The sequence below is a fragment of the Crocuta crocuta genome, unplaced genomic scaffold (genome assembly GCF_008692635.1).
Source record: "Crocuta crocuta isolate KB4526 unplaced genomic scaffold, BGI_CrCroc_1.0 scaffold141, whole genome shotgun sequence".
Lineage (NCBI taxonomy): Eukaryota > Metazoa > Chordata > Mammalia > Carnivora > Hyaenidae > Crocuta > Crocuta crocuta.
This window is the reverse complement of record NW_027527951.1, coordinates 4,722,224-4,736,209: the sequence shown is the minus strand read 5'-3', so window position 1 is coordinate 4,736,209 and position 13,986 is coordinate 4,722,224. Positions and strand designations below refer to the sequence as shown.

The following is a 13,986-nucleotide window of genomic DNA, read 5'->3' as shown; positions in this document are numbered from 1 at the left end:
GGGGGGGAGGGGGAGAGAGAGAGAGAGAGAGAGAGAGAGAGAGAGAGAGAGAGAGAGAGAGAGAGAATCCCAAGCAGGCCTTGCACTGTCAGTGCAAAGCCCAACATGGGGCTAAAACTTACCAACTGTGAAATCACAACCTGAGCCAAAGTCAGAAACTTAACTGACTGAGCCACCAGACATCCCAGAACTTTCCCTCACTTTTAAAATGTTCACCTCCAGGGGCACCTGGGTGGCTCAGTCAGTAAAGCGTCTTGCTTCAGCTCAGGTTATGATCTCGTGGTTTGTGGTTCAAGCCCCACGTTGGGCTCTGCGCTGACAGCTCAGAGCCTGGAGCCTGTCCTCGGATTCTGTGTCTCCCTTTCTCTCTGACCCTCCCCTGCTCACACTGCCCCCCCCATCAAAAATAAGACATTAAAAAAAATTAAAAAAATAATAAAATATTCACCTCCTATGGGGCGCCTAGGTGGCTCATTGGTTAAGCGTCTGACTCTGGTTTAGGTCATGATCTCACAGTTCCTGAGTTTGAGTCCCGCATCGATCTCTGTGCTGACAGCTCAGAGCCTGGAGCCTGCTTTGGATTCTGTGTCTCCCTCTCTTTTTGCCCTTTCCTCGCTCTTGTGTGAGCTCTCTCTCCCTCTCTCTCTCGTTCTCTTTCTGTTGCATTCTCTCTCTCAAAAATAAACACTAAAAAATTTTTTTTAATTAAAAAAATTAAATGTTCACCTCCAATTCATGATTCCTTACCATCTTGTAAAGATTCTAAGTGTCCTAACTGCCTGATCTTTATAGAATTCACTTGTTTCTTGGACTATATGGAAGTTGCTTCATCTTTGCTTAATACTCTCAAGTCAAACAGCAGCAGTTGTCATTCATAAATTAATTAGTACAGGTCAAATGCAAGTCACTTACTTCATATCAAAGTAAAAATCAGCAGCAGTATTGACTTGGATGTTCTTTGAATGGATGGCCTGTATAATTACTACAGAAATTGGTCTGTGAAATCATCATTGTCAAAATTTGAAAACCAGGCTTTAGATACTTGCTGAATCTATTAATGGCTTCACATAAAATGAATGACTCTCATCTCTTATAATCACTTGCCTGCATTATCTGCTCAGTCATATGGGCCATTCATTCAACAAACATGTGTTGACTGCTTAATCACTGCCAAGCCTTCTGCTAGATGCTGGGAACACGGTAGGGAACAGGTCTATCCTTGCCTTAAAGGAACCTAGAGACTCTACTAAGCAAATGGATGTTGTATTTCCTTCAAAGAATCATCTGCTTAGACAGGGTAACATAAAATTTCTTAAGGCAGATAAATTATGTTAGTAAGGACCAAGTTACTTGGCTATCAGGGAGTCCCTTTTTCAGAGCATGAAGGATGTGGGCTTTGAGATCAGCCCGACCGGCCTTTGAATCTCTTCTCCAGCACAGTACCATGCTATTTAAACTCTTTGAAATTAGGTACATAAAACTTAACTCTTCTGCAGATAAAATGAAGCATGCTAGTTCATCAGGATGTGCTCAAGAAACAGCAAGAGCTTAGCCAACTCATTTCATAGTTCCCATTTTGGTAAAAAAAAAAAAATCATGTTTCCACTCGCAATTCCCTTGGTCGGTAATCGATATAATGATAAAATAGGTAAGCATTTTAGATTTTGACTCATTTCATATAAAAAAATGTTTCCAATTTGTCTTAAAGGAAGTATATAAACAAATCAGCTTGAAATGTGTTTGGTAGAGTTCATCCACCTTTTTCAGTGTAGTGAGAGGTCTCGGGCATGAGATGAAACTGAAAAAAAATCTGCAAAACCAACAAATTATCATAAATATAACCACCACCTTTTCCTTACAAAAGGGGGCCAAAAACTTAATATAAATTCTCAGCATACATCCTCGCTTATTCAGCAGTCACTGAAGACAGCTCTGTGTCAGATAATGTTCTTGCCTACCCAAAATAAGATTGGAAAACTTGTAATTATGTCTTTTCCTATTATGTTGTATATTTGGAGCCAAATGGAGGAAAATGAATCACTCTTAGCCTTTACTCCATGGAAGCAAAGTGGGCACACGCAGACACCCCACTTTATGTATGTACAGCCCACCCCAAGGCATCTTTGGCCATCAAAAGAAATTAGGAATCACTTCCAGCAAGGAATCCAGTGGTGCCTGGGTGGCTCAGTTGGTTGGGCATATGACTTGGCTCATGATCTCACAGTTCCTGAGTTTGAGCCCCCCATCAGGTTCTGTGCTGACAGCTCAGAGCCTAGAGCCTGCTTCAGATTCTGTGTCTCCTTCTCTCTCTCTGCCCCTCCCCGACTCATGCTCTGTCTCTCAAAAATGAATAAACATTAAAAAAAATATTTATTAAAAAAAAAGCAAGGAATCCATGAGTGAAGGATTCAGAAGTAGTCCAAATACTAGCACTCACTAAAGGTTCACACGCCTCCCTGGAGGAAACCAGAAATATCTCCCAGAAGCTAGGATGTTCTAAGGGAGATAGAAGATTTCTTTTGTTTTAAAATTTTTTTTAATGTTTTATTTATTTTTGAGAGAGGGAGAGAGACAACGTGAGCAGGAGAGGGTCAGAGTGAGAGGGACACACAGAATCCGAAGACAGGCTCCAGGCTCTGAGCTAGCGGTCAGCACAGAGCCCAACACGGGGCTCGAACCCATGAACCTGAGATCATGACTTGAGTCAAAGCTGGAGGCTCAACCCACTGAGCCACCCAGGTGCCCCAGGAGATAGATTCCTGATCTCACCAAACTTCGGACCTAAGTGGGGAGAGATATCCTAGAACTCTGATTCTCTTAAGCTTTTAGGTATTGGGAGAAGGGGAATACGGTGTAGACAGAGTCAGTTTACTAAGAAGCCTGATTCTATACTCTGAGCCTAGTTTCAGACAATAAGCATTGGCGTTCCTATTCTTCCTATGAAAGCTATTTCTAATGAGCTATAGTATATCTGCCAACATGCAAGGCCCTACACATGCCACCCCTTCATCCTCTGACTTCCCCTCTTATAACCCCCGTCATCCTCTCCCCTGAAGTCACACTGCCTGAACAGCTACTCGCTGCTTCTAGAACATAGCACCCGTGCTCCCAATTCTGGCCTCCGTGGCCACTGTTTCTATGGAACCCCCAACAAATGCCACGTATGCTGCTTCTTTGAGCTTTGCTTAGTTAACATAACCTGGTTCTCTAAGTGAAGAGAAATATGACCAAATTTACCATCCACATAAAAAAATATTTTCTAAGGTAGAAAACTGTTACTGGGAGCAGTAGCAAAAACTGCGACTGCTTTTTAAATTTCACAGTAAAACAGCTCCAATCCAAATGTGCATATAATAATGACTATTATAATGAAAAGCAGAGAGGACTTCCCATCTCTGTTTGATCCCAGGGAAGCCGAACACAGAAAGACGGCTGATGGAATTATAATTAAGTCTAAAGCTTTGAAAACTAGTAAGAGACAATCCCCTAAAACTTAACCTATTGATGCGAGATGCTGTGCACGTGTGGCCCCAAGAAGACCTCTCAAACGCTGACGCACATGAGAACTTAAAGACCAGAATATAACTCCCCTGGGGACATGTCCTCATAATGAAGTCCTTTGGTCATCAAAGCCTCTGCCATAGGTCGTTTTACAGCCCCACTGCTTGCTAGGGAATGGTGTTCTTCAGTTAAGAAGGCATTCACGTGGCAGGGAAGGCACCAGTGTTTAGTAGGAAGGCATCAGAAAAGGCTGGCCGGTGATGGGCATCACGTATTCTCTCCACAGACCATTAAATATGGGGATTTTAAAACCCAGGCTCTGGACTCAGACAGAACTCGATTCAAATACTAGATCAGATATTAGCGGTACCAATTATAAATGCTGTGCCTTTAAACTTGGCATTGAAGTTTGTAAGGCTCTGTTTTCCTGTATGTGAAACAGCAATAATACTATGGAAGTGCCTATTGTCTAGATAGGATACAGAAGTTAATCAATACAGAGTGTTAGTTAAGTTCCAAGTGTGCTCCAGGTTTTACTTATCATCCTCAAGGCAAGCCTGGTAGAAGGTCTGCTCTTATTCCCATTTTACAGATGAGGACGCTGAGCCCAACAGAAGCTAACACTGCTAGGAAATAGCGGAGCTGGGATTCAAACCCAGACTCTTAACCATCACACTGGTATGTCAGGAATTTTCTGAAGATTAATGAAACAAATCATGGGGAATGGTCAGCATAAAGACTAACATTAAGTTCTTTAGAGACCTTAGCCATTATTATTTTATTAATAGCAACAGGCATGTGAAAACAATTCTCATACACAATACAGGCAAATACTAAATCCTAAAAATATTCTGTTCATCCTTTTATGGCTTTTGCTTGAATTGATAAGAGACCAATTATGTGGCTACAGACAAACTTTAAAAATGTCATTTAGAAATCCTTTTACTCACGATGTCCCTTAATCTGCCAGAAAGTAAGTCATGTGCAGAATGTAAACAATAATAAAATTAGATTACTGTGTTTCTATTGACAACGTAATATTTGGCCACAAATACACAAACGTAGCCTTTAAAATTCAGCCTCAAACCATAATTTTATACACATTCACTCCAGTTTACATACTTCTTATAAATAAGTTTCTTAAAAATACTCCAGTTGGCTATAACTTTGTTTTACTAAATTCAAATTGCAGTGAGAAAAACAAATTCAGATAATTTGTTGGTGTTCTAAGCTTTGTAGAAACGATAAAACATTAAAATAGCTTCTGATAATATAAATTTGTAAAATTGAATTAAGCTATCATCCTAAAATATGCAATACACAATTAAATAAATTTTAAAATGCAGAAAATTTAGCCACCTAATTCAAGATTGTATCTCTTATCATCTTGGAAATCTGATATACCAATTCAAAATTACTATTTGAATTACCATCAGCATTCCTGAAACCCTATTTGTAGTGGAGATTTCAACTGCACTTGGTGTTATGTCACTTAAAGGCAAATACATCTGCTTTAAGACAAGTTTAAGCTTCTTTTTGACTTTGAATCTAAATTTGCAATAGCAAAAACTCAAAATTAGAGTGCTTAGTTCCACTTGCTCACACTTCTTTTTTGCCCCTCCCCACTCTTCATCCCCAGGCAAGCAAAAATAAACACTCAAACTAGCAATATATGAACTGACCAATCTCAGGCTCCCATGGAAATAAGACAATGAGAAAAAACAAAGATGGAAAGAATCACTGCTTTGCAAACAAGGCCTTAATTAGGTACGTAAATAAAAGCCCTTTTACTGCTACAGGCCTGAATCCTTCCAATGGAAGGTTTCCCAACTCCTTCTCACACACAGATGTCAACAGGCTTGACATATATCCACACATTAGAAATCCTCTCAGATTCGGTGCTTTACTAAGGATCTAATGTGAGCACCACCAGCAAGAAGCCTAGATCTTAGAAATTATGCAGTTACAATCTAGTAAGAAATTTCTATTCAATCCGGTCTTGGAAGACTAACTGCCCCCCAAAATAGGCCAAAGAAAACCACAATTGCCGTTTTCATTAACTATCCATTAGTTTCCTGCAAATCAAGCTTTAATTGTTTAATAGTAACTAAAATATTTATTAATTCATTTGGAAGCCTATCACTTCTAACAGTGCTTTTTTCAGAGCAACTCAAGCATTCATTTATGCTACTATTTTGTATTTTTACCCGTCTATGCTTTCTATCTCCAAGACTTATAAACTGTGCGAAACCAACAGTTAACTACGGTCACGATTCACAGAGACGTTGGAATATAAAATACGAATAGCTGAAACTTTTGAAATATGAAACATTAAACAACCATTCTAACTGGAGAACATTTCATCTGGGAAATAAAAAAGCCCAGTATCTGAGGCTGTAGCTCAGTGTCTGTCTGTCTTTATCCCTTAGATGAACCATGAAAATAGGCACTAGCCTGTGAGTACAGAACCAACGAACATTGAGTCTTATGATAATTTGGCAGCCGACTTGAGAAGAAACTTAATATTCTCGGCCTCTCCATTCCATTCCCTTCTTGTTTGTTCTTCAGATGAAGTTATGGTTTTTGATACAGGAGATTTTCATGTTTTCTTAGCCTCATTATAGGGACAAGTGGGGGCAGGAAGTTAAAAATGGCTCTGAGAGGACGACCTATATAAATGCGGGCAAAGCCAACAACTGTGTAAACTCAATGGAAGTTTTGTTGACCTCATTAAGGAGAATAGCTTCGACTCAGTTGCACTGAAGTCTCTTATGTATAAATCACGGCATATATAGCTACAAATACTTGTTACGGAGGTAGGGGAGATGATTGATACTTTAAACGCTCTCTTAAATTTAAAGGAGTTTCTTGTTTTTCTTTCTTCTAATTCATTAGTAAACAGTACTAGTTTCGAAATAAGATTTGCAAAGGAGGACTAGGAAAATCTATAAGGATTATATCCCAGGGAAGCTCTCCAGACACTAGGAGTTCACTAATTTTAAGCTTCACTCCTCTACTGGTGACTTGGGGGTAAGGAAACATACTGCATAAGCAGCTTGATGAACCGATTCACAAACTTACTAATGACTCAGAACTTTCTGATAGAGTTTGCATCTAAACAGCCACGTAACGTGGATCATAAAGCAGGTCTAGATCCCTATTTCCAAACTATACGCTAAAATAAAACTGGATCTCCAAGCAGATTGATGAACATTCCTTTTATACTTTGGAGAATTTATTTTATATTGGTATCTTCTAACTGCACTTTCTACGACCACAACCCTTACAAAGGACACCCAGGTAAGATCCCTGAACAAAAGGAGACGAGTCACTGCATTTGTCTAAAATAGGAGAAAAACCTTCATTTCCAAAACATNTTAAGACTTTTTTTTTTTTTTTTTTTGGAAAAGTAGTAATTTCTAAGTATTTGCCAGATGGGCTCAGCAGATTCCACAATTACCTAAAATATTGTATTATTTGAAGCACTTATGGAAAAATGGTAGAAAATACATATTCCTGAACATGGGCCTGATATCAAGCTATTAAATGTAAACTGTTAGAAAGATATAACCACCCCACATGCCCTTCTTAAAACACAAACCACACGTCATTCGCACAAAGCCTTCCTAGGGGGCAGTCCCCAACACAGACTCTGTCTCCATATTACATGCTTATTTCCTAGGAAACAACCTGCCACTAAATGATGACGAAAGGACAATGCCTTACCCCCACTGCACTGGTTTATACAAACATAAACTACCATTATTATTTCATAATGGGAAATCCTATTTGGCAAAAATGATTTAACATGGTCTTCAAGTTACTTTAAATGATTGTCTTCTTTGGACTTTTTGGTGATGAGGACTATTTAAGGTTTGCACCTAGGGCCCCTTCTGACTCTCCTGTCAATGGCCACCTGCACGAGGACACTGGCCTGGGGGCCACGAGCCGAGGGACCTACAGTGAGCCTGCACATACCCAGCCTACACTGTATGGCAGCCACACTTCCACCTGAAGCCGAATCCCAAAGGACAGAAAAAAAGGACTGTTGTTTTTTGTTATCTGTTCTATAAAATCTACTTAACTACTAGAATTGCTTTCCTAAAAAATAATTTCAATGTCTTTTTGATTGCTTATCAAAATGGGAAGAGTTTGAGATGAAGAGCCACTTTATCCAGAGGTTTCCTTTTTTTATTTTTTAATTTTTTGCTATTCCAGCAAAATTTCTACTTTTGACCGTGACTATCTTTCCCATCAACACTGGTAACGAATGTATTTACTCAAGAAGAAAAATACAGACTATTTACACATTAAAAATCATCACTGTTGGTATAGAAGTTAAGATATCCAGTATCAGAATCAATTCACTTTATATTTTTCCTATGATCAGAAATTTCCTAACATTCCCAGTTTCAAAAGGCTTCACCAATACATGCTGGAATACTGCACCAAACAAACAATTATATGGCATTTAGTTTTGTTTATTGTTAAGAACTGTGATAAAAGATCACCATGGCGATTAGGAAATGATGGTTAAGGGTTTTGTTTATGGATGGATGGAATTCTAACCTGGATAATTCATTGAACTTCTAGTAAAACTTATGCTCTAAGTTCATTACGGTCCTGAGGCTTAGTAAGGAATCAGCAAAAATATCATGTGTGAAGCAGCAATTTTTCAATAGGCTAAAGTAGAAATAAATACAATATGTAACACATCCTTCCATATGTTACAGTTTTAAAATTATACATAGTACCTAAATAAATGTGCATAACAGCTAACAATACATATGGATAGCTTTACTTACTTGTTTAGACTTAGGAATACATGGACTGAAGTAGGTATTTATATAACATTTACATAAATATTAATATGTATTACTTGACAAAATAATTGCAACACAACTATTTCATGTATACTATTTAATCTTTAAGAAAATAAATTTCATGTAGCTCCCAAAGAAGGTTGTATATTTGTAAACAAGGGTGGGTTTTTTTTGTGCTTATGTTTTCATGGTCAAAGCCACAAGAACATGAGGCACAGGATTTTACTGGTATTTAGAAACAATCCCGTCCAATGTTACACTGAAACAAATTTTGTTATATTTAGTATCGAAAGGGAGAGTAAAGGAAGTAATTCCAAATCTTCATTTCTCAGAGAAGAAAACAATGCAAATTACTACTGTGCTCTGAAGAATGATCAAGAAGCTAAAAAAACACTCAAAGGTTAAAAATGTTATGCACGCATCCATCTATGTGTGTGTGTGTGTGTGTGTGTGTGTGTGTGTGCATTTATGCCAAAAAAAACCAGTTTGTGTAATGTTATAATAATTTAACACTGGTGCAGCTCCTAACTGAAGGATGAATACTGATTCACAAGTCAAATGACCTAAATGGGAAACAGTAGTTTCATGGGTTTGACAACTGAAATCATAACCCCCTAATAACAAAGCGTACACTGACGAAGACACAAGATGCAAAGTAAATAGCGAGAAGGCAGACACTCACCTTCGGTGCCATTGGGAGTCATGGAATTACTATTTCTATGAGAGTTATCGAGTTTGGGACCAGTGGGGGATTCACTACTACCACTCAGACGGCTATGCGGGCTGGTTAGATCCTGCATTTCCATAGACCTAGAGACAAGAAGCCTTCCGTGTGACAGATGTACCGAATTCATAACACTAGTATTTAATGCGCTAATGACTTGACACCTTTGAAACCCATTCACACAAAAGTCCCATTGTATCTATTTTCTTAGGCTCCAGATAGTTCACCTTACATTTTAACTTCAACCATGCTTTCCCAACATGTGGTGCTCAAAGGTGTCCTTTGCCTTACCTATCCAACCAGACATTCACAGGGCGCTTTGAAAATCTCTTTCTCTTACACAGCTCATCAAATCACAATGAGACAATTACACTGATTTCAATTTTCAAAGAAAAAAACTGCAGTCATGCTTTCCTTTTTATATTGAAAAAAACAGGCATTATTTCTGTGTAACACAAATATGTAAACAGGTATAAAAGGAAAAAAAAATCACTTGCTCTGGAATCTGTTTCATAAATTAGCACTAGGTACTCCCTTATAATTTACCACCCAATTGTAATTTAATGGGTCTCCAAACCAAATAAAACACTTGAAGCCCATAGTGCAGTGACAGGGAAAGAGATAGTCCTGATGCATGTGTTTACTCTGGCAAACTGCTTAATTGTTCCTCTGTTTCCCTTGAAACAAACGCAGCATTAAAACATTATGATGTCGGCTCACTTGTTTGCTTTGTGGATTACATACAGCGTGCCCAATTGAGAAGGGATAAGGCCAACATACAGTGAGTGCCTGCGAGCATTAGCGCTTGGAATACCTCAGCTGTCACTTATTCAGGGAAATAACAATTCCACTTCAATGCTGCAATTTCACATTTTTACCATATAAAAAGTTAAATCCCCCCCCAAGTTAGTAGACTCAGTAGTTACTTATTTTATAAAATTATGGTAAAGAAGCCACTCCTCATGTTCCCACTTGCAGAACTATCCATATATATTTAATATTCTATTAATAGAGAGGAGGGGGCTTATTTAAAGTGACTAAAACCACACCTCAATACCCTTCTGTTTTCTGACAGCCAATTTTCTTTAAATCTAAGGCCCATTCACTTTTTTTAAAACTTATCTATTTTTATAAAAAAAAAAAGGAGGGGGTGTTAATGTTCCATTGAAGTAAAGCCTGTCCTCCCCCCACCCAAGTTAATAAAAGCTCGTTATTTTACTTCAGAGGTTGCATTTAGACTGTAAATAGTTTTTAAAGCAGCTTAATATGAACCATGTAGTTTCTAAAGTGGGTTTTCACTTCCCAATCTTCTAAATCCAGACTAGAAATGGCTTACAATCCAACTTTTCTCTCCTAATTCACATTACACATTCACAGTTTACCTAACACCAGAAACTATAGCCCATAATCGTTTTCAAACCCAGGCTCCTATTCCCTTTCTACATACTTAAAATTGTTTTACAAGCGCGCACACACACAAATTGTTAAGTAATTTCCAACAGAGGCTGTTGCTATTAATAGAAATAATTAAGAAATCCTAGACAAAAATAGATATGGGTCACAGAAAGGTAATCTCTAAAAATGTCAAATATCCTTACCTGCAACTTGAGGAAACAGCAACATCTGAACTGGTTTGAGATGTTTGCACCTGTGATCAGGGGTAAGAAATTAGAAGCTGTTGTTACTCTGCTTCAGTGTCAGCTCTTAATTATACAGAGCACATGGCTGAGAACGACAATGCTCTCTTTTAACCAAAAGAGAAAAAGGAGGATACTGCAGCAGTGAAAGGCATATTGTCTTTAAGTTGAGGTCTCTCCACTGTTGTTTCCTCCTGCAGGTCTACCCTCCACCTCCCCCTGTCCAGGGGGAAGGCAGCCAAATGACGGGATAGTGATTCATCACTGGCCTATGACAGCTGCAAACGGGATTACCCCTCCCCCAATCAACATGCAAAGCAGCCTTGCCCGGGCAGCTTGGAAAAGGTGCTTGGAAAAAAATAGCTATTAGCAAAATGAGTGTGTTTCACAGTAGTTCAAGAATTAATCCGCCAGCATCCTCAGAAGATCTTTCATCTTCTGCGATCAGCAGCTGAAACAGAGTTCCCGCCCACCCCTTTGACGCCTGACAGTTCCTTATCCTTATCGTGACGGTCTCTCCAATATTTACTATTTGTCATTTAACATTTACGGAAACAGCTTCTGCGCAACTTTCAGGCAATGCTGGGCTGACTATAAATGGCAAAGGCAAGTTTTCAGACCCAGATTCACATCACTGAGTGACGTGTGTTCGTTTACTAGTGCAAATTTAAAATTCAGTGACTGCTTTATTCATCATCTCTTGCTAAAGCAGAAAAAGCAGTTAGCCTTCCGTTTAATTTTCTGTCGCTTAAACCAAGAGAACAGATAGCTTAATAATCAATTCAATGTCCCAGTGAGCCAGCATTTGGGGGCCTTTTGTCTCCAGATGAATCAACTAACTTAGCCTAACAGGCAGGCTTTGCTAGTCACTGCCCTTCCTCCAGAGGCGGCGCAAACTGCCAGCAGGTGACAAGCTCAGGTGAGGGTGGGCTGCTGGTTTACAAGCTCAGACGAACGCCTCACAGTAGAGAGCGTTCTGAAAAACACTTAAAACGACTCAGAATTCCCAATCTTTGATGTGCATTTTCATTCAACCTGAACTGACATCAATTAGGGCTACAGAACAAAGATGAGAACTGAAGCATCTCAAATGGCATTAATGTGAGCCAAGCACATATCTGCCATGGAGTCCTCTTATTTTTTAATTATGATTTATGGAATTAAGGAATTCTACCTTTCTGGCAAGAATAGTGCACTGGTAAAGTCTAGATCACTTGGTGTAACACTGTGTCCAATTTCTAGGTACGTGTTTCTAGAATACATGCAGATGAAAAATAATTAATAGATGCCTGAGTATTAAGTGAAAATTTAATTTTAATTCCTGCAGATATATCATTTGGTGATAGTAGGCGTCTGCAATTTTTGTTAATGTTCTCACGTAAGGTTAAACGTTTTCCCTTAGAAACTGCAGCAATCTGCATCAAGGATAAATTTTTTCTTTTTTTTCTTTATACACCTGGAATAAATTATAGGTGAGAACTAGCTTAGTTTTAAGAACTCTGGCCCAATTATGGGAAAGAGTATGTAAAACACACTTTCTGTAAAATGTTAAAATACATTCCTATTTTAACATTAGCTAGATAGTATAATCCAGGAAATATAATTTTCGTTTCATTGTATACTTTGAAAGTTTGACTGGCCTTATATTTGTGGTTGAACCTATCCTTAATTAAATTGCAAAGTCAAACTTAAAAATGCACTTCAAAATAAGAATTGTTCTACCATGTTTTCTCACTGGGAAAAAAATGCATTTGCACTTTTTTTTTTAATGCTGGCCTGACTCAGTCTCTACTGTACTTTTCATACACTACAATTTCTGAAAGCCCATATCCATGATCTTCATTTCATTAAGTATACTTCAGATATATTCTTTTGTGTCTCAAGGATTATTTAAACCATGTGTTGTGTGTTACTGTATTTAAAAATGACTCTTTAATCAAAATAACTTTAAAACAACTAATCCTCACTTAGGCTGGTCAGCTGAATCCACATCGTGGTCCAGGAAAAATAAATCTACTCTCAAGAATGCGAATGCAGACAACAATTAGACACAGATGTGAGCAAAATTAGTTACAGTTTACAAAATGCTACACTTCACATGCTTTTAGTTTTTTATGTGTAGTACAAGATTACAGGCCAGTAAGGAAACATGCTCTTATAATGACTTATCTAAAAAGAACACCTATTTCTGATTGGTGTTGATTTTCTCTTATGTTTCACAATATCTCCGGAAGGTTCTGTGTTTTCAAGATCCAAGAGCATAACGTGTTTCCAAAATCATTCATTAGGCAGACTTCCATTCAAAAGAGAAAAAAAAATTATTTCATGCTTTTCAGAAAAATGCTGTTAGGCATTCGGTAAGCTCACATTTTCTGCTTCACAATCCATAAACTTAATATGTTTCTTGTCTTCTTCTAATCTGGTATTTTTAATTCAAATGTTCCTAGGAGTACAAAAATATTTCCCCTAACATTACAAATAGTCATCTTATATTACAATGAAGTCACTTCACTTTAATGCTTTCTAAAACTCTTTCTATAAAATACCCACAGCAGCACACTTAGAGTTGCAAAAATACAAAGACGAAAAAAGATAGCAGAACGTCGTAGAATTTAAATTCAAGAATTCGAAACTAGTAACTTTGACTTCTGATTAGTTAATGAGGTCTTTTAAGTTTGCCTTTTTTCTAATTAAATTTATAATTCTTCACAGATGTAACTTTTGTTGATGTTCAATTTGTCTCTCTCATTTTGTTAAACCTCACATAGTACTTCGCCAATCCATTGAATAGCCACATTAAATCTGTTAATACCATGCTCTTCAACCCCAGAAATTATTTCCAGAAGGCAAACTTGCTTTGAGAGATCATCAAACAAGACTTAAGGTACACATTTTATCACATTTTCCCTACCACAGAGCTCAGGATACAGAGCAAAATTCATGACTTCTGCACTGTTTATTATACTTTGCTAAATTACAAATCAAAAGCATCTGACAGAAGATCATGTATGAAGCCAAAAAGTTAATAATGTTCTGTGAAAAGTAAACTGTAAATGGAAAGGGGTTCGAAATCTCAGCAGCACAGAGCAAATAAAATGTAGGTACTTGTCTCAATTATGGGGTTTCCATAGGCTTTTGTGCTTGCTAGAAGCAATTTTTATAAAATGGCTATAATTTAAAACTTTTTACCCCCAAACTAAAAAGACATTTTCAAAGTGAAAGTACTGAACTTATCTAAATAAATAGAGCTGGCAGGCTGGCTGCTTTTGTCCTCCCCACCCCCACCCCCGCACAGCCCCCC

At 38.0% G+C, this 13,986-nt stretch overlaps 1 protein-coding gene across 8 annotated transcripts in view; it reads right to left on the bottom strand.

Annotated features, from left to right (window-relative positions):
- Positions 1-9,134, bottom strand: part of EYA1 (EYA transcriptional coactivator and phosphatase 1) — a 169,265-nt gene extending 160,131 nt beyond the window's left edge. For 3 of the 8 annotated variants that reach the window (XM_077752479.1, XM_077752484.1, XM_077752485.1), the window contains exon 1: positions 9,007-9,134. In XM_077752479.1, coding sequence (XP_077608605.1) covers positions 9,007-9,130 — 124 coding nt within the window. In that variant the 5' untranslated portion in view covers positions 9,131-9,134. The remainder of the gene's footprint in view (positions 1-9,006) is intronic. The other 5 variants (XM_077752482.1, XM_077752483.1, XM_077752486.1 and 2 more) reach the window with 2 other exon arrangements.
- Positions 9,135-13,986: the final 4,852 nt, after the last annotated feature.